At 43.4% G+C, this 27120-nt stretch overlaps 1 protein-coding gene across 2 annotated transcripts; it reads left to right on the top strand.

Annotated features, from left to right (window-relative positions):
- ARSL (arylsulfatase L) lies at positions 1 to 27120 on the top strand. 2 transcript variants are annotated; one of them, XM_007173839.2, is made up of 11 exons: positions 1 to 213; positions 4970 to 5014; positions 5595 to 5756; positions 7318 to 7439; positions 10348 to 10470; positions 12626 to 13049; positions 14550 to 14686; positions 17928 to 18062; positions 18437 to 18599; positions 20843 to 20964; positions 25736 to 27120. In XM_007173839.2, exons 2-11 carry the CDS (start codon positions 4992 to 4994, stop codon positions 26089 to 26091), a joined length of 1767 nt encoding a protein of 588 aa, XP_007173901.2. In that variant the 5' UTR covers positions 1 to 213; positions 4970 to 4991; the 3' UTR covers positions 26092 to 27120. The 2 variants fall into 2 exon arrangements, with proteins under 2 accessions (XP_007173901.2, XP_057394371.1); XM_057538388.1 differs by lacking the exons at positions 18437 to 18599; positions 20843 to 20964.

The raw sequence follows: 27120 nt of genomic DNA, 5'->3' as shown, positions 1-27120 counted from the left end.
TCCCGGCCCCTTTTCTGGACAACCTAACTTGGTTTCGGTACGATCCTTGTTGCTTTGAAGAGTGAATCAGCCGGCACATGCGTGGACCGGAGAGAAGTCCTTGACTCAGAGCTGAGATCGTGTCTCCTGGCAAGAGGACCCAGAAGACTGGTCCCCCGGAGAAGCAGCCGCTCCCTGACCTGCAGCTGGCCTGGCCCAGAGACAGCCCTTCAGGTAACCGGCTTTTCTTGAGATGCGAGCGAGGCCACTCCAGCCCGGCCAGCGACCCTTGGCAGCCCCCCTAAGTACATGCGGTTGCAGGGCACACTGCAGCATCTGGCCGTATTTTAGAGGCAACTTTCTTAAAAATGGAAAGCAAAGATATCCATGTCAGATTTTTGCCTTGGGTGATTTCTACAAGGAATGCAGAAGTAAGTTCAGAAAGAGAGCGCATGTAACTACACAAGATGCTAGGAGATTCTGGAGCGTGTGTACTGGACGTTGAAGCGACGCTAAGATTAAAAACTGAACCGGGTTTGGGAACAGGGCCCAAGTGTAGTGGAGAAATGAGACATGCTGCCTGGGGTCTGGAGGACAGCGGGGAACCAGGGGTCGTAATTCTTTCTCCCCTGGAAGAGCATCAAAGGCTACAGTATGGGTAATACTTCATTGAAGGGCTTTCTTTCTCTTTTTCTGTATCATTTTTTTTTAAATGGTCAAGGTTTTTGACTTTTTTTTTTTTTGGTAAGTATTCTTTGTTTTTTTTTTCAAATCTTTATCGGAGTATAATTGCTTTACATTGTTGTGTTAGTTGCAGAAGAAGCCAATAATACAAAGTGAATCAGCTATACGTATGCATATATCCCCATATCTCCTCCCTCTTGCATCTCCCTCCCACCTTCCCTACCCCACCCCTCTAGATCGTCACAAAGCATGCAGTTGATCTCCATGTGCTTACTGAGATATAATTAGCAGATAACATTGTGAGAGTTTGCCGTGTACAAAGGGTCAGTTTGATACATTTCTATGTTGCAATATGATTGCAACAATAGCGTTAGCTAACACTGCTATCACCTCCCATAGTTGCCATTGCTTTTTTGTGTTGAGAACAATTGAGATATAGTCTCTTAGCAACTTTGACACTTAACATTACAGCAGTGTTGACTGTAATCGCTGTGGGGCGGGTTAGCTCTCCAGAATGTATTCACCTACATGTTGCAAGTTTCCATCCTTAAACATCCTCCCATTTCTCCCACCCTCCCACCCCCTGCGGACCACCACCCTACCCTCTGCTCTTTCTTTGTCTCTTTCTTATGGAAAGTTTTGTCTGGTAGCAGGGATCCAACATGAAGAAAAGCTTGCAGTGTTCTAAGGGATAAGATGCTGTGTTCATTGGAACAGTAGACTGTGCTCCTTCTGTGTAGCTTAATATAGAAAGCCTATCACGTAAGAGGTAAACCAAAGATTTGATAAAACTAAACCTCGTATGACATTTCCACCATGCTCAAGCGGCGTATATACGCTCAACTCTAACCCACCAGTAGAGCAAATATAACCAGTCACATTCTCCAGAAAAAGTCAGAAGAAGCCAATAATATGCTTTTTCTGGGGGGGGGAAAAAAAAGATTAAAATAGTTGTAAAGAAAACAATCATATCTACTTTATACAATAGTATATATTTTCATATTTTTATATATGATTATTGTGTATTATATATTTTATGTATACATGTATCTATACATACATATACATAAATGTATATTATTTCATATATAAATACATATAAATAAAAATGTTCATATAGACCTCCTGAGAGGTAAAGATTTGTAGCCAAAAACTGCAAAATGGAACGAACGAAAGGGTAGGGCGAATGCCGATGGTATGAAAAGAAAGCATTTCCAGCTTCCCTCCTCGGCTCAATTTGAGATATGCCATCCGAAGTGTCCACGTGTTAAAACAGGTCTAGTAGGCAAAGTCCCCAATGCTCTGTCCTTCCATCAGAGAGTGGAGTAGTTTCATCCACGACATACATATTGTATGAGTCCAACTCCATGACACTCTGGAAAAGGTAAAATTATGGAGGCAGTAAAAGGATCAGTGGTTGCCAGGGGTTCAGATGGGAAGAGGGGTGAATAGGCAAAGCACAGAAGATTTTTAGGGCAGTGAAACCACTCTATATGATACTCTAATGGGCGGGGGGGGGGTACATGGCATTGTACCTTGTCCACACATGGGATGTACAACACCAAGAACGAACCCTAAAGCTAACTCTGGCCTTTGGATGATACAGAAAGCAAACAGACACAATCACTGTGCAACAACAGGTCACCCACCTGTACACCAGCTACCAGAAGCAAAAAAGAGGCACCAAGCCAGGTGGCTCACACCTCACTAAAATCCTTCTTCGAAATGTGTAAGGTAAATAAACAGCCTGTGCCTTGGTTCTAGACCTTGCACAGCCATGGTAGGTCTCACCAGGCGTGATGTGAACCCTCAGGCTTTATCCCAACTGAAAACTTCCCCGCTACAGAGGCAGTGACCACAGAGAGCCATCCAAAGAGACCTGTCTGTGGGGTTTCTTGCTGCCCAAGCCCTGTCCCAGTTGCATGCAATGGTCATCCGGCTGACCACAGGTGCACTGCCCTGTCCTTGCGCTGAGGAGGACGCAGCCTGGGGAGGTGTGAGAAAGCACCTGAGTTGCAAGGGAGCTTGGAAGGAACCACCACTGTCTTGTGGGCAAGGGCTAATGTCCAGAGAACATGAAGAACCGGGAAACATCAGGCTAGCTCAGAAGGAGAAGGGTGGAAGCACACTGGGGCATTTCTCCTTGGAGAAGGCCCTCCATGCAGTGGTCCGCGCCACTGCACACACAGCCAGCCAGCAGCTAGTCTGCACCTTCCCAGGGGACAGCTTAGATGGAGAGGGTGAAACTCCAAAAGGCTGGATGTCCCCAGCTCGGAAGCTCACCCACCACACAAGCCAACTTCTCTTCAAACAACTCATGAGCAGAGCTTCTGGGTCACTGCAAAAGCCATGCCAGGTCAAGGGCCACTGACCCCCAGGAGCCCCAAGTTGGCTTCCCTCACATCTTCACGGTTCCTCATGGCCACAAACAGGCTGCCAGGGCCCAGCATTTTTACTACACATAATGTTGCCCAGTCACCCATTGACATTCTACCTTTATTGGGTTTCCAGGGAAACAGAGCTAGAAAGTTAGCCCAAGGTCTGATTCTCATGCATCAAGGGACAGGATTGCCAGTTATCTGCAGAAAGCAGCTGTTGTCATCAGATGGCTTTGTAGACAAGCAAATATACGTGTTCTTCCCCTTTCCTATTATTGTTTTGTACAGACAGCAGCATACCACACACTCTCTCTTGACTCTTTTTCATTTTTATTTTTTTCATTTAAAATATATTGGATAAACAGAGAATGTGGTCCATCCACACAGTGGAATATTATTTAGCCATGTCAGGGAATTCTGACACAGGCTACAACATGGGTGATCCTTGAGGACATTCACTAAGTGAAATAAGCCAGACACAAAAGGACAAATACTGTGTGATTCCACTTATATGAGCTCTCTAGATTCATCAGATTCATAGAGACAGAAAGTAGGATGATGGTCTCCAGGGGCTGGGGAGCAGGATGGGGAGAGAGTGTTTAATGTGGACAGAGTTTCCATTTGGGAAGGTGAACAAGTTCTAAAGATAGATGGTGGGGATGGCTGTATAATGATGTGAATGTGCTTCATGCCAATGACCTGTACACTTAAAAATGCTTAAGATGGGAAATTTTGTTATGTGTGTTTACCACAATTTAAAAAATTTTAAAATATGAGTTGGAAGTCATTTCATACCAATATTTTATCACTTAATTTTGCATTTTCCTTTATACTCCTGCCTTCTCTATCGGGCATCAGGAATCTCTGGTCTGTTTGGCAAACTCTGCCTGTTTTTGGAAATCAAGTTTAATTGGAGGACGACAAGGGCCAGTCATCTGTATTGTCCGTGGCCATTTCCATGCTATGACGGCAGAGTGAAGTAGTAGCGACAAGACCATCTGGGCAGAAAAGCCCAAAATATTTACCGTCAGCTCTTGATAAACACATGTTCTACATTCTTTTTTTTTTTTTGGCCGCGCCTTGAGGCTTGCAGGATCTTAGTTCCCCGAGCAGGGATTGAACCCCGGCCCCGGCAGTGAAAGTGTGGAGTCCAAACCACTGGACCACCAGGGAATTCCCTACCTTCTTTTTTTTTTTTTTTTTTTAAAGTCACATCAGGACTCAAACGCAAAGGCAGACACCCCAAACCAGCTGGTTTTTCCTCGTCAGGCTGGAGCAGAATTCCAACCAGGACAGAGCCACTCCAGCTCTGCCCACAGCCTACCTCCTAAATTCTGCTGCCAGATACGTCGTTTGCACACTGGCTCCATTTCCCCCAAGGGCCTCTCTCGAGGACGTTCATGGCTTCCTCAAGCTGAAACACGTTCCTCTGGAGTGGACCATCCACTTTGTCCAGAGCTTGTGCAAGGAAGAGCCGTGAGCCACGACCTTGGTGAGGCCCCAGAATTCCAGAACCTTCAGCGGAAACGTGGCTTTGCTTACTTGCTCCATGTATGGGATTCAAGATCCATCGGGACCAAACATGGATTCTGGCAGCCACGCCTGGATCTGGAACACCTCGGGAACTTTCACCTACAGGGAGATACCTTTCTGTTCTGACAGAATGCCTCCAAACCAATCACACTCTGACCTAAGCTAGAGCTAACAAAGTCCACGTTCTACATTCTAAAGACAGCGTTCAGCATTTGTAAAGCTTTTTCAGTAGGGAAGAGCATTCATTCCTTTATGAGTTTTTAGTAGTTAAGATGTTATTGATAGCCTCAGAGAGAATCAAAGTTTCCCTTCTCGTTACAGACTTACTATTTTACTTACTGCATTAGTTCATTTTCTGCTGCCTGTGTTAATATAGACCTCTTTATTTCTTACAGGAAGTACAAGGAAAGAGAGGACATGTTACACCTGGAACACTCCTGGTAAGATAGGATTATGGGCAAGCGTTCATCTTCTATGTCTGCCTCTGTGTTACTTCATGTCGCTTTCTCAGAATGCATTGATAGTAAACGGATCTTTCTCTATTAGTAATTGATCACTGCCCTCCTGAGGGTTCACGATTAATATACATGTGCCGTGCACCCTTTCCTGGGAGGTACTCCTCGGCAGCTACGGAAGGAATTCCATCTCGCTCTCCCCAATCCAGCCGTGCATCAAGCCTTGCCATGGGGCAGGTGTCTGGTTTTCTGGGAAGCCCACGACGCAAATTCCACCAGATTCAGATTTCCATCTTTATTTCATGCTGCTGCTGGGGAGTGGAACCCCATTGTCCTGCTGTTTATTTGCGTGCCCAGGGTGGCATCCATAAAAGAATGAGTTGTTTTTAACTTAAAAAAAAAAAGAAAGAGAGAGAGAGAAAAAAATCAAATGCCTAAGAGGTGTATTCAACCTCTTCTGAAATGGGATGATAATATCAAAGTCCCCTAAAATAGTGACCCCAACTTCCCACTTACAGAAGTAGTGTAAATAAGATGGAAAGCAGCATGAAACCTTGTTGGGCAGCTTGTTTTTCAGGAGCTGGCTGGCTCTGACAGTCGGTGTGCTTCTGGATTTGAAGCTCTCAGCTTGCAGCAGTCTATCTGGTTCCCGTCCAAATATCCTTCTTCTGATGGCAGACGATCTCGGCATCGGAGATGTCGGCTGCTATGGCAACAACACCATAAGGCAAGGACCAGAGAATTGCTCATCTGACACCCCGGTGCAGAGGCCACTGATATCGCATCTGACCCTTGGTCTGTGCAATTCCAACTATAACAGAATCGTACACACATGGTTTCTTTGAACGCCCTTGATCCTGCCTTCTTCCCACACCTGCACTAACCCCAGCTCAAATGCATCCTGTGTATGAATAATCGCTTCACTGTTAAGTATGATCTCCATCAGCACAGTCTCTGGTAGACAATGGTTTTTAAATCCTTGCTCTTGCCTGTAAGCCAAAGACCAATATCAAGTTTACCTCACTCTCCAACCTCCATCCATCAAACCAAATCCACCCACTCATGCATGATTTCAACGCTCCTGGATCAAAATCTCTGCTTCAGATAAGTCCCTGCCCTCCTCACCCCAAGATATGACATGCGCATCTCCCATTGCTAGTTCACCTATCGTAAGATAAACCCACCCCATCAGCGTGGTCCCTTTCTCCTTGTTCTTGAGTACCAGCACAGGCAGTACCCTGAAGCTGCATCTGAATCCCACCCTCACGTACCACCGACGGTGTGTTGGTAGCGTGGAGTCAAATCTTCCAGTTAGGATTAGCGTGTCCACACAGCTGTGCTTACAATGCGTAACCAACAAGGACCTACCGTAGAGCACAGGGGGCTCCACTCAATACTCTGTAACGACCTAAATGGGAAAAGAAACAGCATAGATACATGTCTGTGGATAGCTGAGTCACTGTGCTGTAGCCCTGAAACTAACGCAACATGGCTCATCAACTCCACGCTAATATAAAATAAAAAGTGAAAAAAAAGAAAAAAGACTGTGAGTCCTAAGTGAGAAGTCACTCTGGAGTCTCAATTCTGGATCTTTTATCGTATCTGCCTCAGCACCAGTAGTATATTGTGGAAACTTGGTAAATAATAATGCAGTGGATATTTCTTTGACGTTTCAGAAGACATTTGAAGTTTTTCCACGGCCTTTTTAAAAATTATTAATTGTTATTGGACTATAGTTGCTTTACAATGTTGTGTTAGTTTCTGCAGTATAACAAAGTGAATCAGTTATAGGTATACCTACAGCCACTCTTTTTCAGGTTTCCTTCCCATTTAGGTCACCACAGAGCATTGAGTAGAGTTCCCTGTGTGATACAGTAGTTCTCATTAGTTACCTATTTTATACATAGTAGTGTGTCTACGTCCATCCCATTCTCCCAATTCATCCCACCCCCCCTTCCCCCCGCCCAGTATCCATACGTTCGTTCTCAACGTCTGTGTCTCTATTTCTGCTTTGCAAAGAAGTTCATCTGTACCATTTTTCTAGATTCCACATAGAAAAGATATTATACGGTATTTGTTTTTCTCTGTCTGACTTCACTCTGTATTACAGTCTCTAGGTCCATCCACGGCTCTGCAAAGCCGTTGTCTTTTGGTCATTCCTAAGAACGCGTGCATGTGTTCATTGGTGACCGGCAGGTTTTCTATTAAGTAGGATGTCACTAGGCTTATGGAAAAAGCCTGTGTGTTTGTTTGCTGAGGAATAAAGCAGTTAATGTTTCCGTCTGTAGGACTCCGAACATTGATGGCCTTGCCGCGGATGGCTTGATGCTCACGCAGCACATTGCTGCTGCTTCTGTGTGCACACCAAGCAGAGCTGCTTTCCTAACAGGCAGATACCCTCTCCGATCAGGTTTGTCCTTCCTCCTGTCTAACCACACAGTGGACAGGACCATGCTTTTTTTCACTAATCATGTGTGGATTCTCCAGTAGAGTGGGAAGAGAGTGCTCGAAGTCCCCCATATTTTTGACCATCAGATTGGAGTCAGTAAGAGCTATAGATAATGAGATGACACCGGTAGAACCTGGTGCATTTGACTGTCTCCTGTGATGTGAATGACCGTATAAGGCAGACGTTGGCGAACTTTTTCTCTAAAGGGCAAGATATTAAATACTTTCGTCTTTGTGGGCCATATAGCCTGTGATACAACTACACAACTCTACTGTTGTAGCTTGAAAGCATCTACAGACCTTACATACATAAATGAGCATGGCTGTGTTCTGATAAAACTTTATTTATAAGCACTGAAATTTAAATCGCATATAGTTTCATATGTTATGAAACATACTACTTCTTATTTTTTCCCCAACCATTAAATAAAACGTACAAAACCATTCTCCACCTACAGGGGTTATGCAAACAGGTGGTAGGCAGCATTTGCCCCAGGGGGCATAGCTTTTCAACCCCTAGTATAACATACATAATAATCTACCCCGAGGGATATTAAGGGACCTAACAGGCAATATCATGACTCTGGTTGTGCAAAAGTTTAAGTAACCAAATATGTTTAATCTGAAGAAGAAGGGATAGGGGTCTTCGAAGATTGTTTTCAAATCTCTGCGGGCCCCGTGGAAAAGGAATTTCTTTTGCTCTCTGTGGCCCCAAGAAAAAGATCTGAGGCCTCGGAATGATTTTAAAGAGGGAAATACGTCGAGAGAATATTTCTCCCATTCCACCACAGGGGCTCCAAAATCATCCTCTTTTGTATTAAAAGTCATGCAGACCTTTTGTTATAAAGTTCTGGGGTTTTTGGTTGGTTGGTTTTTGATTTGGGTTTTGGTTTTAGTTTTGTTTTTTGGGGGGTTTTTGGTTTGTTTTCTTTTGTTTCTTTTTGTTTTTTTGGCTTTTTTGTTTTCATTTGTTTGTTTTTGGGGGGTTTGGGGTTTTTTGGTTTTTTGGTTTTGGGGTTTTGGGGTTTTTTAATTTGTTTTTCAGAGGGGTTTTGAGGGTTTTTTTGGTTTTTTGTTTGTCTGTTTTGGCTTTGTTCTGTTTTTTCCTCCCAATCTTCTATCTCCCTGGGGATTTGGGTAGAAAGTAGACTAAAAGTTTGAAAGTCTGTATGATGTCCTTCTGCCCTTTGACCCTGAGGCTGACTCCTGGGAGTAGGGACAGACTTCAGACCCTGTATCAGTCAGAGTTCTCCAGAGAAATAGAACCAACAGGACCTATCATCTATCTATCTATCTATCTATCTATCTATCTATCTATCTATCTATCATCTATCTATCATCTATCTATCCATCTATCATCTATCCATCCATCTATCATCTGTCTATCTATGTATCCATCTATCATGTATCTATCATCTATCTATCTATCTATTGTCTATCATCTGTCTATCTATCATCTATCTATCTCTCATTTATCTATCCATCTATCATCTATCATCTATCTATCTATCTATCATCTATCTACCCATCTATCTATCATCTATCTACCTATCTATCTATCCATCTATCATCTATCTATCAATCTATCCGCTATTTATTTAGGCTCTACCATCTCTGTCTCTTACTCTGTAAAGAGATTTATTTTAAGGAACTGGCTAGTGTGACTGTGTGGTTGGCAAGTCCAGGATCCTCAGGGCAGGACAGTAGGCTGGAGACGCAGGTGGCATCTGGTTGGTGTTGCAGTCTTGAAGCAGAATCCCTTCTGTGTCTGGAAACCTCAGCTTTTGTCCTGGAGACCTCCAACGGATTGGGTGAGGCCACCCACCTGCACGGGGGTCACCTCCTTTAGTTGAAGCCGATTGATTGCAGATGTTAACCAAATCTACAAAAGACTTTCACACAACACCTAGACCCATGGCCTAGTGTTTGCATGACTGGGGACCATAGCCTGGTCAAGTTGACCCATCAAAGTGACCCACAGAGACCCTCCTGTATGTAGTTCCCTGGAACCTGCTCAGGGATGAATAAATCCTGGACAACATAAGCTGAAACACCCCAACTTTCTTTGTCCTGACCAAGAACTATTTGGTTTTCACTAGCCTTCATTGAACCAGACGCATTCTTGAGGTTTTGGAAAATCTCAGAATTCTCCACATTCCCAAAGCATGATCACTGAGAACCTCATTCGCTCTTTGAACCAAGTGGATCCTCTCTGATCAGACTGAGCTGCAGTCATCAAAAAGGTCTAGGAGGCAAACAGCATCTTCTGAATCTTTGGTTCTCAACTGTACACTGCAGAGCTTTATAAAAATATTGAACCTACATTTTTAAATGATTGGGTAGAGGTCCTGAATCTATCAGGGTCAGGATGAATTATATCCGTGGTTCCCTACCTTTTCAGCACATTAGAATTATTTGTGGGGGGACCTTTTAACCATTCCAAATTCCACCCCAGACCAACTAATATCACAATCTCTGCAGTGATATGATAACCAGATGTCAGGATATTTTAGAAACCCCTCCCATGATTCCAATGTGCAGACCAGTTTGAGAAGCACTGGATTCCATCAAGAGTTTAGTGAAATCATAAAATCATTTGTAATTCTGTTTTCCTTTTCATTTAATTCTCTTTCGGTTTATAAGCTTCACATAGCAGGACCGTAAGTCTTCTCACTAACATTTTCAATTAATGAATCATTTCCTTTGCTGACAAAAATAAAACCCATGAGGCCAACCCAAGTTGGAAGTAAACTTTCAACTGAATTTTGAATAATGGAGATTTCCACCAAATGTTCTAAGTTAAAGTGATAATAATGAGGATACAAATCGATGTCTGATTGTAACATTTCTTTGAAAACGATTGATCAAAGGTATGGTGTCCAGTAATGGTTATCGTGTTCTTCAGTGGACCGGCGTATCTGGAGGACTTCCACCAAATGAAACAACTTTTGCAAAAATATTGAAAGATAAAGGCTATGCCACTGGACTTATAGGTATGGACATTTTCTAAGTATTAAGCACATTACTTTTTTTTTTAACATCTTTATTAGAGTATAATTGCTTTACAATGGTGTGTTAGTTGCTGCTGTATAACAAAGTGAATCAGCTATGCATATATACATATCCCCATATCTCCTCCCTTTTGTGTCTCCCTCCCACCCTCCCTATCTCACCCCTCTAGGTGGTCACAAAGCACTGAGCTGATCTCCCTGGAGCACATTACTTTTATAGGGAGGTTATAGTCAAGTAAGAAGTTTGGAAATGAAATAGTTGGGACACAGTGGGATTTCTCACTGGACAGAAAGCCCACTCATGCTGGAATCATGTTACTACCCACATTGCTTCGTGCAAAGTGGATGCTCAAGAAATATCAGCTTAATGACATATTTGGCATTTCATACAATTTTCTGAGGCACCATGATTTAAAAAATTAGAAGTTTTGGGGTGGAGGGATAGATTGGGAGGTTGGGATTGACATATACACACTGCTGTATTTAAAATAGACAACCAACAAGGACCTACTGTAGAGCACAGGGAACTCTGCTCAATGTTATGTAACAACCTCAAAGGGAGAAGAATTTGAAAGAGAGGAGATACATGTATATGTATAACGGAGTCACTTTGCTGTACACCTGAAACTAACACCACATAGTTAATCAACTGTACTCCAATATAAAGTAAACATTAAAAACAAAAATAAAAATACAACTGCAAATCATCTACAAGACAGCTTTGGTGGCATCACAGGTGTGACAGTAACAAGTTTTCCACAGAATGCAAAATCCAGTTCCAAGCTCCCCACTGCAACCCACATGGAATTCTAAACTAGATGACAAACAACAAGAACTCATAGATATTTTAAACTTTTAAACAGGCAACTCACAGATATTTTAAACGATGATCAGGTGTAGAAAGATTTTAACTATATGCCAGTTCTGACTTTTTACTCAATACAATGAAGAGTTTTATGAGCAATCCTTTCCTGAGGTATCTGATCATACGAAGTCATGATAAAAGCAAAAATAAATCCATTAATGATCTTTCAAAACATTAGCATTTTTTTCTAATTTTACCAAATTACCAAAAATTTTCATAATGCTGTTTTTCCCCATTTCCTGCCTAGAAATGTGACTACACAGCTTAGAACCTTCCATAAGGAGCAGGCTTATCTTTCTATACGTCAACAAACCACTTACATCATGTGTAGAATGAATTAAAATTAGGGACGGCAGTTTCTTGAAAGGGGCCCAAGGAGTCATGATCATTATCGTGTTACAGCAATAAATTTTGCTAACAGTCTCCTTTGTTGATCAGAAAGAGCAAAGCTAACTCTTTAGCTCTTTGAATATAGAATCCAATAGATTCGTGGATATTGCTCGGGAAATCACATGAGGTTTTCTGGATGACGGACCCCATTGGGCTACTGAGAAGGTACACAGAGCGTATCAACACTGCAGCAGTGACAGCACGGAAGCTAATCACCTTCCACTGATTGAACACGACAGGTGGGGTCTGCAAAACCTGTCACCCACCACCACCCTGACTATGATTATAACGAATTAGCAAAGGGACGGAGAATTCTAAAGTCAGGAAATCTTTCGCTCACGCTGGTCACATCAGATGGAGTTTTCTAGAGCAGTGTGACCACTGTGTGCCTTGATTATTGCTCTCCTGTAGACAGTCGCAAAGTCAGGTGGAGTCGACTGAATAAGGGTCACCAAAGATAGCAGGTCCTAAATGCTGGAACCTGCAAATATAACCTTACATAGGAAAAAAGGGTCCTTGCAGATGTGATTAAGTGAAGGATCCTGAGATGAGGAGATGATCCTGGATTATCCTGGTTTCCTTATATACAAGGGAGGACAAGGGTCCTTTCAAGAGGGAGACAGACACATATCTGACTACAAAGAGGAGATAGTGAGACCATTGAGGCAGAGACGGGAGGGATGCGGCCACAAGGTCCTCATCCCCTTGAAGTGACCTGGCCGGGCTGTGGTACAAACAACAGCAAACACTGCCCCCACCTCCTCTACATCCCCACCTCATCCCACCACCCAGCAGAGAGCCTAGAACTTGGCAAGCACACCATACCTACTCCCCCAGGGATGATTGGACCGTTGTCACGTGTGCACACTTCTTGCCTTTCAGGAAAATGGCATCTGGGTCTCAACTGTGAATCCTCCAATGATTACTGCCACCACCCGCTCAGCCATGGCTTTGACCATTTCTACGGAATGCCGTTTTCCATGATGGGAGACTGTGAGCCCTGGGAAATGTCTGAAAAGCGCGCAGGCTTGGAGCATAAACTCAACGTCTGCTCGCATGTCATGGCGTTGGCCGCCTTTACGCTCGCCGTTGGGAAACTCACCCGCCTGATAGCGGGCTCCTGGACGCTGGTCATCTGCTCAGCCATCGTGGCCCTCCTGTTCTTCACGACCTCCTATTTCGTGGGTGCCCTGATCGTTCACGCGGACTGCTTTCTGATGCGAAACCAGTCCATCACCGAGCAACCCATGTGCCTTCAAAGGACGATGGCTCTTATGCTCAAGGAGGTCTCATCCTTTGTCCAAAGGTGAGTGTCAAAGGTGGCTTCAGGAGGAAAATGAATTCGGAATCTGCTTCTTCTCTAATGGGTACTGGCATGGTGAAATGGTCCCAGCTCAGAAAGACATTTTTTGGTAAAATGGGGCATAAATGGTGTTCCCTGGAACTCAACTGGATCCATTGAAACAACTGACCAGTCAGCTGAAATTTGTTGCTGTTCCCTCTTATTTTAGAGCCAGACCAGGGAATTCCCTGGGGGTCCAGTGGTTAGGACTCTGAGCTCCCATTGCAGGGGGCACAGATTCTATCCCTGGTCCGCAAGCCATGTGGCATGGCTAAAAAAAAAAAAAAAAAAGAGCCAGTCCAATTCTTTGAGCACCCCTGGTTACCACAGGGGTGGTTTCTAATGAACATATGAAACTGAATCATCTGTAGGTTTTGCAATAAATTCTAAGTATTTTTAAAGCTCTGTCATCAGGACCAAGTGGTCCTGTGGCTAACTTCAGCCTGGATGTAAATGTGAGTGACAGTGACAAAGAGACTTACCAGGCCAGACCAGGAGGGACCCAATGAAAAGCTACACCAAACAGAGGCCACTTCGTGCTCCCCAAAGGGGTTCCAGTGAAGTGGGTGACTCCATGGAACCCCAGCTTACTTGGGTGGTGATCATGTTCTGGAACATTCTTAGAGAGTTCTTGATGGAATTGCCAAATATGGGTCAGGTCTGAAGGGAATACTTTGCTTTCAAATTAAAACAAGCTAACCTGATGTGTCCTAATTAAGTCTAAGAGCTTCACCTTTGCTTCTGTCCTTTAAGGGTATAGATTAGACCATAAAGATCAGGTGAAGACAGGGGAAGATAAGGAATTGTCTAGACTGGGGAGAATCAACTTGAGATTAATAACCCCATATACATCATTTTGAAAGTGTGTTTTTTCATGACTATTCCACATCCTAAACTTCATTGCCTAAGAGCAGTTGTAAAGAAAACTGAATGTGCAAATCACTTATTCTTTCAGCTAAGTTTGAAATAGAAAAATATACTGAAATAACAATAAAATAAAAGTCAGACCAGATGGCATCCCGGTATTCTATTTTACTTTCAGTCATCCGAAGTCCATAGAGTTGGAAAACGATAATCAGGAAGAAAAAGACGTATAAAATCGGTGTGGAGGGAATTCCCTGGGGGTCCAGTGGTTAGGACTCTGAGCTCCCACTGCAGGGGGCACGGGTTCGATCCCTGGTCGGGAAGCTGAGATCCCACATGCCGCAGCATGGCCGAAAAATAAAACATTAGTGTGGATTTTTCAATAGACTTTAGAAGGAAGAAAGTCATCACACTGAAGATTCTCAGACACAGGAACGTGGTGCTGTGGAACAGATCTACGCATTTGCTTCTGGTGGGTCGAGCAGCAAAGTCACGTATCTGAGTAAGGACGTGACAATGGAGGTTTGTATTTAGCAGCTGTAGGAGCTCAATCTCAGGTTGACCGAAAAATAACTCCCATCACATTGTGTGTACTTTCAGAAACAAGCAAGGACCTTTCCTCCTCTTCGTGTCCTTTCTACATGTGCACACCCCCCTTATCACTACCGAGAACTTCCGAGGGAGAAGTCCCCATGGGCTGTACGGGGACAACATAGAAGAGATGGATTGGATGGTGGGTAGGTACCTGTTCCAGGTGAGGAAGTGATGGTTCCTCATCCAGAAACTGCAGGAGGGAAGGATGTAAAGCATGAGAAGACCAGACTACTTACGGTTACTGATAGGAGAGGCATCCTTTGAATGTCGAGGGTCCTCCTCACTCTTGTGTTTTATTTCTCTTTCTTGGATGGGTTGATTTTCTCTTCTCCCCCCAGGAGAATGTACAATGCCTGTGGGTTGGGACTGCCTTGCCTTCTTCTCCCACTGCATCCCCTGGGTTTAGAACAGTGCCAGGTGCGAAAAAGTGAACATTTCCTGACTGAGTCAGTGCTTGAATGCCTGTGTGGGTGTGGATGCAGCCACTTGGCTGATTCTCCGACAAGGGCTCGGTACCCCTGGGTTTCCATGGTGATGCGCTGCAGAGTAATCACCCTCAGAGATTTTAGAGAAAATGTACCTTAAAGAATCTTTTCACAACATCATCTTGGATGATGTATGATTCATCATACTGTACAAAGAATCTTTTCACAACATCATCTTGGAGTAAAAAGTATGATTTCGGTCAACTGTTGGGGAAAATGAGAAAAATTGGAAGACAGTTGTGCAATTACTCATGTCAAATCTCTTCCCCGGAGGGCCCAGCCCCATTCCCTTCGAGACAAATTCACTCATCTTTGGGTAGAAAAGATTAAGAATGACTGGAAAATATAGGCTGTTTTAGGTGATGTCAAACACTGAGTGTTTAAAATGGAATTTCCAACACCACAATTTGGGAAAAAATATTTTTAAACGAATAAATGTACAGATGTATGTAATCGAATAAGTATTGAATGACAAAGACTGAAAATTTATAGTACAGAGTTAAGAACCCGTAAGTTCATCAAGATAAGGAACTCTTCATGAGATACATTTAGAGAATCTTTTCTTTTTTTTAAAATTTTTATTGGAATGTAGTTGATTCATAATGTTGTGTTAGTTTCTGCTATACAGCACAGTGAATCAGTTATACATCTACATATATCCCCTCTTTTTTAGATTCTTTTCCCATGTAGGCCATTACAGAGTATTGAGTAGAGTTCCCTGTGCTACACAGTAGGTCCTTATTAGTTATCTATTTTATGTATAGTAGTGTGTATATGTCAATCCCAATCTCCCAGTTTATCCCTTGCCCTGCCTTCCCCCCAACCCTTGGTAACCATAAGTCTGTTTTCTACATCTGTGACTCTTTTTCTGTTTTGTAAATAGGTTCATTTGTATCATTTTCTTTTTAGATTCCACATATATGATATTTGTCTTTCTTCTTACTCACTTCACTTACTATGATAATCTCTAGGTCCATTCATGTTGCTGCAAATGGCATTATTTCATTCTTTTTTATGGCTGAGTAATATTCCATTGTATATATGTACCACATCTTCTTTATCCATTCCTCTCTCGATGGACACTTAGGTTGCTTCCATGTCCTGGCTATTGTGAATAGTGCTGCTGTGAACATGGAGGTGCATGTATCTTTTTGAATTATAGTTCTGTCTGGGTATATGCCCAGTAGTGGGATTGCTGGGTCAAATGGTAATACTATTTTTAGTTTTTTGAGGAACCTCCATACTGTTCTCCATAGTGGCTGCACCAGTTTACATTCCCACCAACAGTGTAGGATGGTTCCCTTTTCTCCACACCCTCTCCAGCATTTATTGTTTGTAGATTTTTTTGATGATGGCCATTATGACTGCTGTGAGATGATACCTCATTGTAGTTTTGATTTACATTTCTCTAGTAATTAGCGATGTTGAGCATCTTTTCCTGTGCCTATTGTCCATGAAGAATCTTTTCAGTGTCTCCCCTTTCTCTCTGTCCCAATTTAAAACTCAGTCAAGCAACTGAATGATACATTTTTTTAACAAAAATCATTTAGAATGTAGGTTGGTGGAGCTCAGATTATTAGGGCAGGGAAACTCTTCTGTCTGACACTATAATGCTGGACACAAGACATTGCACGTTTATCAAAACCCACAGAATGCACAACACAAAGAGTGAACCCTATTGTAAACTATGGACTTTAGTTAATAACAGTGTATCAATATTGACTTATCAATTATAACATTGTTCAGCTAATCTATAAACCTAAAACTGTTGTAAAAGCCAAAATCTATTAATGAAGGGGGAAGAAAATCAATAGGGATACAAATTTTAAAATCCGTGTCCAAAAGAAAGCAACTAAAGAGGAAGAAATGGCCAAAGTACAGACGGAACAAAGAGAAAAAAATATTAAAAGCAAAACACAAACAAACAAAAAGAAGCAATATGGTTGATTTAAAACTAACCGTATAGAGACTTCCCTGGCGGTCCCCTGGTTAGGACTCCATGCTTCCACTTCAGGGGGCCCAGGTTCAATCCCTGGTCGGAGAGCTAAGATCCCACAAGCCGCAGCATGGCCAAAAAAAAAAATGCAGACTTGGTCAGACTGTATATAAAAGCAACACCCAAACACCAAAGAAACACACTCGTTTTTTTAAATCTGTAACTTTTAACCAACCACCTTCACCCATTTTTTCCCACCCCTCACCTTCACCTGCAGTAGCCACCAATCTGTTTTCTCTTTCTGCAGGTGTGGCTTTTTGGATCCCACATATAAGTGAGATCACACAGTATTTGTCTTTCTCTGTGTGACATATTGCACTGAGCATAATGCCCTCAGGGTCCACGCATGTTGCTGCAAATGGCAGGATTTCCTTCTTTCTCAAGGCTGGATAATAGTCCATTGAATGTCTACACCACATTTTCTTTATTCATTCATCCATCGATGGACAGTTGGGTTGCTTCCATGTCTTGGCTATTGTAAATACTGCTGCTATGAACATGGGGGTGCAGATATTTTTTATGTGACTCCAAGAAACTTAGAACTGCCACTGAAAACTATTCTTCATCCATGTACAAATGCCTTTATCAGTGGCCTTCCTAGCCTATCCTGCTTCCTATCCTTTTTTCTCTGTAATCTTCTTTTGCCTCACTTTTAAGGGTTCACGACGTTGTCCTATGCAGCATGTACACTTGTAGCTTTCCTGAAACTTTTTGGAAACAGGATTGGGCACACACAAAGACATTTATCAATCTTAGATCAAGGATGCTTAGAATAGCACAATTATATTACGGCTCACTCCCATTATGCTTTAATACTAAAGACTCATTTTAAAGAAGCGTTCCAAAATTTGGTTTAAGAGTTTCTTCTATTTTGACTGGCACAAACACATCTATTCTTTGCAGGGCAGATCCTTGATACTTTGGACACGGAAGGTTTGACCAATAGTACCCTCGTTTATTTTACGTCGGATCACGGGGGATCCTTAGAGGCTCAGTTTGGAAACAATCAATATGGTGGCTGGAATGGGATATATAAAGGTAAGGGTGAGACATTCCCAGATCCATGAGTACTGTCTTTATCTCTTCCCAGTAATTCCCAACCCTTGCTCTGGAATGGGAGTTTACAAAGCAAAGTCACAAAAACCAAAGGAACCCAAATGATTGTTGTGGTCAACAGAATAATGTCCCCAAAGATATCCATGTCCTGACCCCTGTGTGGTGGAAAACCAACACCCAGATTAATAAATAAAACAAAATCTATGCTCTGCCAGGGAGGAATGAAATGTCATCATGTAATTAAAGAGGGAGGGAGAGAAAGAGAGATTTAAAACAAATGGAAAGGTTAAACCACCCGGGTAAGCAACCACTTTGGATTTTCAATCACATTCTTTCCTGTTCATGTTTGAACACAGGTGGCAAAGGCATGGGCGGCTGGGAAGGTGGGATCCGGGTCCCGGGGATACTCCGGTGGCCCGGGGTGCTGCCCGCTGGCCGCGTGATCCATGAGCCCACCAGCCTGATGGATGTCTTCCCCACTGTGGTCCAGCTGGGGGGTGGCCAGGTGCCCCATGACAGGTACAGAGCAGCCCAAAGAAGGCAGTTGCGTTTTGTGTAGAGCCAACACGTATGTCAAACATCACTGTCACTTTTGTTTGGCACAAAACATCCGTGAGATCAGTATCTGGAAAAACGCTCATCATTCTCTGCTGGGATCCAATGTCTGCTTCATTTTATGCACAAAATGTCCTTCTCTTCTCCTCAGTCTTAAGTGGAGCTGTTTGATTTTAAGGATGATTGTCACTGAAATGCATCAGTGAATTTACTAACGATTCATCACAAGTGATTCCTTTTGATGTAGCGTGGTAGGAACTTTTCATGATCCCAGTTTTTCTTATTTATTTTTTTATTTATTATTTTATTTATTTATTTTTGGCTGTGTTGGGTCTTCGTTGCTGCACGTGGGCTTTCTCTAGTTGCGGCGAGCGGGGGCTACTCTTCTTTATGGTGCGCGGGCTTCTCATTGCGGTGGCTTCTCTTGTTGCGGAGCACGGGCCCTGGGCACGCGGGCTCAGCAGTTGTGGCTTGCGGGCTCAGTAGTCGTGGCTTGTGGGCTTAGTTGCTCCCCGGCATGTGGGATCTTCCCGGACCAGGGCTCAAACCCGTGTCCCCTGCATTGGCAGGCAGATTCTTAACCACTGCACCACCAGGGAAGTCTGATTCCAGTTTTTCTTCCTTTAAAAATTATAGAAAATTTGGGAGGAATAGAAAGAAAATAAAATTATTTCATAAACTTGACAACGTAGAGATGAATACATAATTAAGTTATATGATACCTATATACTATATATATTTAGATATATTTTATATTTTTTTATATATTTGTATAAAATATGTCAGTATATCTCTATAGACATATATGTACATATCTATATATATTTAGACACTTTATGCATGGACAAAAATTTTAATGGCTTTACAGTATTCTTTCAACTAACCTCTTACAAGTGGACATTAGCCCTGTTCTTTTTTGAAAAAAAAATCTGGCTTTGTCATTTTACTGCCTGTCATAATTATCTTCTTAGTAAAAATCCCTGGAAGTTGAATTCCTGGGTCAAAGTGTATGGGCATTTACTAGATCTCTTGATACATTTTGTCAAATTGTTCCCTAGGAATTGTTACTGGCCGTATGTGAGAGTATCTATTTTTAAAATAATAGAACTAAAATCAATTTAATTTATATATGTAATTTATTTATTGTATATATAAACGACACATACAGTATGTGTGTATGCACATATACATATATATGTGTGTTTTCATTTCCATTGCTTTATCAGCAGAGATGTTGAATATTACAGACCTATAGTTTACATTCTCCTGTTTTCTCTTTTCTTACATTGAATATCATGTCTCTGGTTGATTTTCTTTTCTCCTAATTGGCTGCTGATTTTTAATATTAATTTATAATATCTCATTTGTTTTAAAAATAAAAATTTGTCCATCATGTATATCACAAATGTGTTTTGCTAGAAGATAAAATTCAGCTATATATTGTTGCTTGGTTTTATTTATATATACATTTATATATATTTTTACACACACATATGTAAACATGTGTGTATGTGTATATGAATACACATGTTTGGAAATGATACATATAGTGTATATACATGGTGTCTATATATATGTGCTATATATATGGTGTGTCTATGCGGTATGCATATATTTTATGTATATATGGTGGGTATATATATCACATATCTATGGTATATGTATATGGTATGTGTATATGTATATATATTGTATATATTGTATATACAGTATATATAATATATAGTGTATATATTGAATACATAATACATATATTGTGTATATATTATATATTGCATATATATTGTATATATGTATATTTGTATATAATGATATATATTGTGTATATAATGTATATATATTTTTATATAATGATGTATATTGTATATATACACTACATATGCATATATATTTCTTTTATTATACATATTTATTAAATGATTCCAGGTCTTGTTGAAGAATACCGCATATTCTATAACGACTTAAAGCTCAAATCAATATAAAACCAAGCAGGTGCTTCCATTTTGTTCACCTATTTGTGCCTTCAGAATAAGGCTGGGTGGACCATTACTTCAGCAGAGCAAGCTGGACCCTCCAAGATCTTTTAGCCAAAGGCGCTGTGTGCAGGCGGAGGGTATGCTGACTGCCCCAGGGCTGCCCTGGGCTTGTTAAGGTTCACGCCCCCCTTCCAGCAGCCCCACCCTGAGTCCCTGTGTTCCTGCCTGTAGGGTGATTGACGGCCGGGACCTGCTGCCCTTGCTGCTGGGGACAGCCCAGCACTCGGGCCACGAGTTCCTGATGCATTACTGCGAGAGCTTTCTGCACGCAGCCCGGTGGCAGCAATGGAACAGTGAGTAGCCTGCATGAGGAAGTCACGTCTTGAGGCGTTCTCATTTTCTGCTTCTTTATGGCTTGCATTTCCACACGAGCTCCTTTATTTCCTTCTTGGCGGTATTTTTCTTCTGACGCCGGCAACGTCCTTTAGCAGTCGATCATCCTGTGGTGATCGGAAGGGAATTCTATGGTTTAGGCTATGGCTATGGCTTTCCTGTCCCCCAGCCCCATGAGGTGAGGTGCAACTTTTATCATCACACACACACACACACTTGTACACACACAGGTGTTCCAACCTGATTCTAACCTTTCCAGTCTGTCCTCTTAATCAACATTTGCTTTCCATGTGTCTTCATGACACCATCTCATATCTGTTATATTAATGATAACTTTGTAAAACAAGCAGTAATATGTTTAGTGAATAATTTTGCATCTCAAACTTTTCTGGGCTGTTTTGGCCCAACAGTCCTTTCAAAAGAATTGTAAAATCATTTGCAAGTATTTTTTTTTAATCCCACAGGAATATCAATGGCCATTGTCTTCAACGTATAAATGATTTTGGGGGGAAAGTGGTATCTTTACAATATCAAGTTTTCCCAAACTGAGGCATGTTATGTCTCTGCACTTCTTATTTAAAAACTGTTCGTTTTACCAAGCACTTTTTTCCCTTACGAAGTCATCTCATTGTATTTTAATTGCTTCCATATTTATAGCTGGATTCTCCATCATGGTCTGACTGGAGTTGCTTGAGGTTTTCTGTTTCTATGAACCTGTTTCTATGAATCTTTTTAAATCCAGCTCTTGGATTTACTAAACAACTGTATTTTAAAATTTTCAAACTGCTTGAGTTCTGCCTCTACCTTGGTCTGTGATAACAGACTTTCAGCTATTTGAGTTTCTTCTCTTTTCTTCATTTCTGTTTCCCTTTCTGTTATTCTGCCTTGCCCTGACATTTTCTCCCTTTTTTGTGGATTTGCCTTAAGGACTTGGTTTTCTTCCAGAGTTTGGGAAGGCCTACAGACCTCTTGCAGTTCAACTCACTCTTTTTTCTTTATGCCTCAAAACCATTCTCTGGACATGTCCAGTTGTCTGAAACAAGAATAAAAGAATACCTTTTGGAATCCCCCTTATTTGAGGAAGTTACCAATAGATTTTTTAAAAATCTACCTCCTTTTCCTGTCCATCCTTTTCAGTAGTATCATCATCTGGGATGATTTTTATTGCTACATTTTTGGGTTTTTAAGAATTACATATCATAGATTTCCTCTTTTAAGATTTTTTAAAAAAACTTTCATTCAGGGACTTCCCTGGAAGTCCAGGGGTTAAGACTCCGTGCTTCCACTGCAGAGGGGGACGGGTTCAATCCCTGATTGGGGAACTCAGATCCTGCATACCATGGGGCGTGGCAAAAAAAACACAAACTCTCATTCAATTACCTAGCACAATCTACAACTATTTATGCTTACAGATAATTTTTATTGCTACATTTTTGCTTTTGTAAACTTACATACTATAGATGTCCCCTTTTACAATTTTTAAAAAATCTTTCATTCAATTGCACAGTTCAGTCTACCAGCATTTATGCTTAGGGATGATTTCTATTGCTACACTTTTGATTTTTTAAAGTCACATACTATAGATTTCCCTTTTTAAGGGTTTTTGTAAACTTTCCTTCAGTTCCACAGCCCAACCTTCAAGCACTGCGGTGAGTGGCACCGATACCTGGGATCAACGTCCGTCCTCTTTTCCTTTACCCAGTGGCTGCCCTATTACTGAACCTCTCTTCTCTCAGTTATTGGGCAAATATCTCAATTTTTTTTCAAGGTAGATAGAGAGTGTGTTCCTACTTTCTTTTTTTTTTTTTAACTTTTTGTTTTTCGGCCGTGCCACGTGCCACGTGGGATCTTAGTTCCCCAACCAGGGATCGAACCCGCGCCCCCTGAATTGGGAGCGTGGAGCCCTAACCACTGGACCGCCAGGGAAGCCCCCTGTTCCTACTTGCCGTGTCTCTTCGACGGCCCCCTCACCGGCCTCCCCAGGTCCACTCTTCATCCCACTCCCATTGTCCACTTAGCCCTCCATGAAAACCTTTCCAGGACCACCCACCATACCGATTCCTCCCTGTGACATGAGCCAGCCCCTCCCCTTCTCTGGAACAAGAGCTCTGACCCTAGGAGCCCCCAGTCACCAAGCTCCAGCAGAACCATGCCCTGTGATTCTAGAACCTGCAGTTACTGCCTCAGGGCCTTTGCACGACCCGTCCCTGCCATCGAGAACATCCTCAGAAGGCTGACCATCCTCCGTTCTTGACCTTCACGTCCCGCCTCCACTATTACCCCACCCTGCACCTTGCACACACACAAACCTCCGCGTCCACCTTCCATCACCTGGACCGCTTGTATTTTCCTCCAGGCATTCGGCACTCTTGGCAATTTTCTCATTTCTGGTGACTATTTACCACTCTGGCCTGAGTCCCCTCCCTAGGACTCTGTCTTCTCTCCGTACTCATTTGCTGAACAATGAAAACAATCACGGACATTGAATAAGTGTCCGCCCGATGCCAGTGAACTCATTTTACCCTGAAACCCCCAGCAGATGACAATTCCTGTCTCCAGTTCACAGGTGACAGAACTGACACTTGTTAAGACAACAGGTCGCAGGGCTTCCCTGGGGGTCCTTTGGTTAAGGCTCCACGCTCCCAATGCAGGGGGCCCGGAGTTCCATCCCTGGTCAGGGAACTAGATCCCACATGCCACAGCTAAGACCCAGCGCAGCCAAAGAAATAAATGAATTAATTAAAAAAAAAAAAAAAGACAACAGGTCACCATAAATGCTTAGAAGGGAACAGAAGCCAGAGATTTTAACCATGGTCCCATAAAAACACCAACCCACAGTGCTGCCAGCCTGGGAACCAGGGCTCGGGCAGGGAGATCTGGCGGCTGTTGGGACGAGGGGAACGGGATGCGCGTCTGAGCACAGGTCTTGGTTGCCCACACTTGCTGGCTGCATGGGGATCCCTGGCCTCATCCTCCTCTCCTGCCCAGGTCCCAGGAGCAGCCCCAGCCCTGCCCCGCACCCCTCCCTGGTCCCTGGTCGTGCTCCAGGATCCAAGGGAACCCTCCTGCCCGGTCCTGGAAGAGGCACGGCCACCAGAGTCCCGCTCACTGCCCTCTGGTTGCACGTGTGGCTTCCCCAGACTTGCTGCCCTGCGAGGATGCCGGGGATGCCAGAGGGAGAGCGGGGGGCCTTCTGCCCCAAGCAGCAGGAAGCCGCAGGGCTCAGGCTGTGCGGTTCTGGGTCTGACCCGCGGCCGGGGGGCAATGCTGGTGTGAGGACAGCCTCAGCCTCTCCTTCCATTTGGTCAAAATCGCTTCCTGAGGCTGAGCTAGGTCTGCTGCCAGCTGACCTCTAGTTAGTAAGTCTTCTCAGATGCTGGAGGATGTCTGTTACAGATGCGTGCTGCTCTCTCCCTCCCTTCTTTTCCTCCTTCCTTCCCTCCTTCCTTCCCTTCCTTCCTTCCCTCCTTCCTTCCTTCCTTCCTTTCCTTCCCTCCTTCCTTCCTTCCTTCCTTTCCTTCCCTCCTTCCTTCCCCCCTTCCTTCCCTCCTTCCTTCCTCCCTTCCTTCCCTCCTTCCTTCCCTTCCTTCCCACCTTCCTTTCCTTCCTTCCCTCCTTCCTTCCTCCCTTCCTTCCCTCCTTCCTTCCCTTCCTTCCCACCTTCCTTCCCTCCTTCCCTCCTTTTCTTGGTGGAACCTTCACAGCTAGAGAGAAGCTCGGGAAAAACATCATTGAGAACAGCTACTGCCCTCTTAAACCTCAGAGAATTCACTTAGGAAACCACTGACCAGACAAGTAATTCATTCTTTTTCGTAAACAGCTCTGTGGCGCTGTCATTCACCATCTTAGCTCGGGCTGCCAGAACAAAATACCACAGACCAGGGAGCTTAAAATAACGTACACTTACTTCTCACAGTTCTAGAGGCTGGACGTATGAGATCAAGGTACCAGCACGGTCTGGTTCTAGGGAGGACTCTCTTTTGGGTCAGATTCGGCCACCTTCTCCCTGTGTCCTCATGTTGGGGAGAGAGAGCTCTGGGCTCTCCCTCTTCTTATAAGGACACGAATCCCATCCTGGGGGCCCCACCTTCACAACCTCGTCTAACCCTAATCACCTCCCAAGGCTCTATCTCTTAATCCCATCACGTTGGAGCTCAAGGTTTCCACAATGAATTTGGGGTTGAAGGGGGGGAGGACACACAGACATTCAGTCCATCACATTCACATAACCATAAAATTCACCCTTTTCGAATGTAAAAATTGAGTGACATTTAGCACATTCACAGTGGGTGCAAACCTCACCGTCATCTAGCTCTATAACATTTTCATCACCTCCAAAATGAAACTCCAAACCCATTAAATAATCACTCCCCATCCCCCTCCCCTAGCCCCTGGTAACCATGAACCCACTTTCTGTGTCTGTGGATTTGCCTGTTCTGGACGTTTCCTATAAACGGGATCACACACTGTGTGTCCTTCTGTGTCTGGCTTCTCTCACTGAGCATCGTGTGTTGAAGGTCCATCCACGTGGTAGCCTGGGTCAGAGCTTCACTCCTTTTCATGGCTGCATAATATTCCACTGTGTGGATGGACCCCATGCTGTGTGTCCATCCATCACTTGAGGGACACTTGGGCTGCTTCCAGCCCCTGGCACTTGTGAATCACCCAGCTCTCCAGCAATGTGTCCTGTTTCTCCATGCCAACCCTCCCCAATTCTTGTCCTTCCTCCAGGAGGGGCAGTGTGGAAAGTCCACTACGTGACCCCGATGTTCCACCCAGACGGAGCCGGTGCCTGCTACGGGAGCGGGGTCTGCCCATGCTCTGGGGACAAAGTAGCCCATCATGACCCACCGTTGCTGTTTGACCTCTCGAGAGACCCTTCCGAGGCTCACGCCCTCACGCCAGACACGGAGTCCTCATTCCATCAGGTGGTGGAGAGGATCACAAAGGCCGTGGAGGACCATCGCCGGACGCTCAGCCCGGTTCCACTGCAGCTGGACATGCCGAACAACATCTGGAAGCCATGGCTCCAGCCCTGCTGTGGTCGGTTCCCCCTCTGCTGGTGCGACCGGGAAGCTGACCCATAATAGCCGCCCGCCCGCGAAAACTAGGTCCCTGCTCCCTGGAGATCGTCGTTGGGGTCAAAATAAAATGGCCTGACGTCAAGCTGTCTGCTTGTGTGGGGCTGAATCGTTTCACCAGCTCTAAGGAGAAAGTGTTACCGAACTCAGGTTCAGCTTCTCGCCGCTCAGGAATACAGTACTAAATTGGTGCGAATGAACTTATGTACGAAACAGAAATAGAGTCACAGACACAGAAAACAATCTTATGGTTACCGGGGGGAAAGGGGGTGGAGGGATAAATTGGGAGATTGGGATCAACATATACACACCACTATATATAAAATAGATAACTAATAAAGACCTGCTGTAGAGCACAGGGAACTCTACTCAATACTCTGTAATAACCTATATGGGAAAAGAATCTTAAAAAGAGTGGATATATGTATATGTATAACTGACTCACTTTGCTGTACACCTGAAACTAACACAGCATTGTAAATTAACTATATTCCAATTTAAAAAGTTAAATTATTTTAAAAAAAAGAATCAATACTGACAGACAAGTGTTGGGTGAAAAGAAAGATAGCTTTATTGAGGAAGCCATCAATCCTGGGGAGAAGGGGGATTCATGTCCCAAAGAATCAACTCCCAACCCCCCAAGTTTTGCTCGGAGATTATACAGGGGAAAGAAGAAAAGTGTTACGTGCTGAGGAGAGGGATTGTGGGTGTATGATCAGCTTGTGGGCATTCTTCTGATTGGCTGCTGGTGAGGTAATCGGGAGCCCACATCCTCAACCATCTGATTCCAGCCGATTTGGGGTCTACATGCTTGTGGGCAGCATGCAGTTAGCTTCTTCCACCTGGTGGGGATTTCAGGGTCTGCAAAACAGCTCAAAGGATATGGCTCAGAATACGATCTACAGCCCTTGAGGAGGAACTAAAGGTCGTTGACTGTGTTTAATGGCTCAACTATTATTATTTTCTCTTGTTTAACTATTTTCCTTTGTTTCTGTATTTTCTCATTTCCCTGATTAAATTTTTTCTTTGGCTAAA

This window comes from Balaenoptera acutorostrata, chromosome X (genome assembly GCF_949987535.1).
Source record: "Balaenoptera acutorostrata chromosome X, mBalAcu1.1, whole genome shotgun sequence".
In the NCBI taxonomy this organism is placed as follows: domain Eukaryota; kingdom Metazoa; phylum Chordata; class Mammalia; order Artiodactyla; family Balaenopteridae; genus Balaenoptera; species Balaenoptera acutorostrata.
The sequence above is the reverse complement of the archived record's forward strand: the minus strand, read 5'-3'. Positions and strand labels throughout refer to the sequence as shown.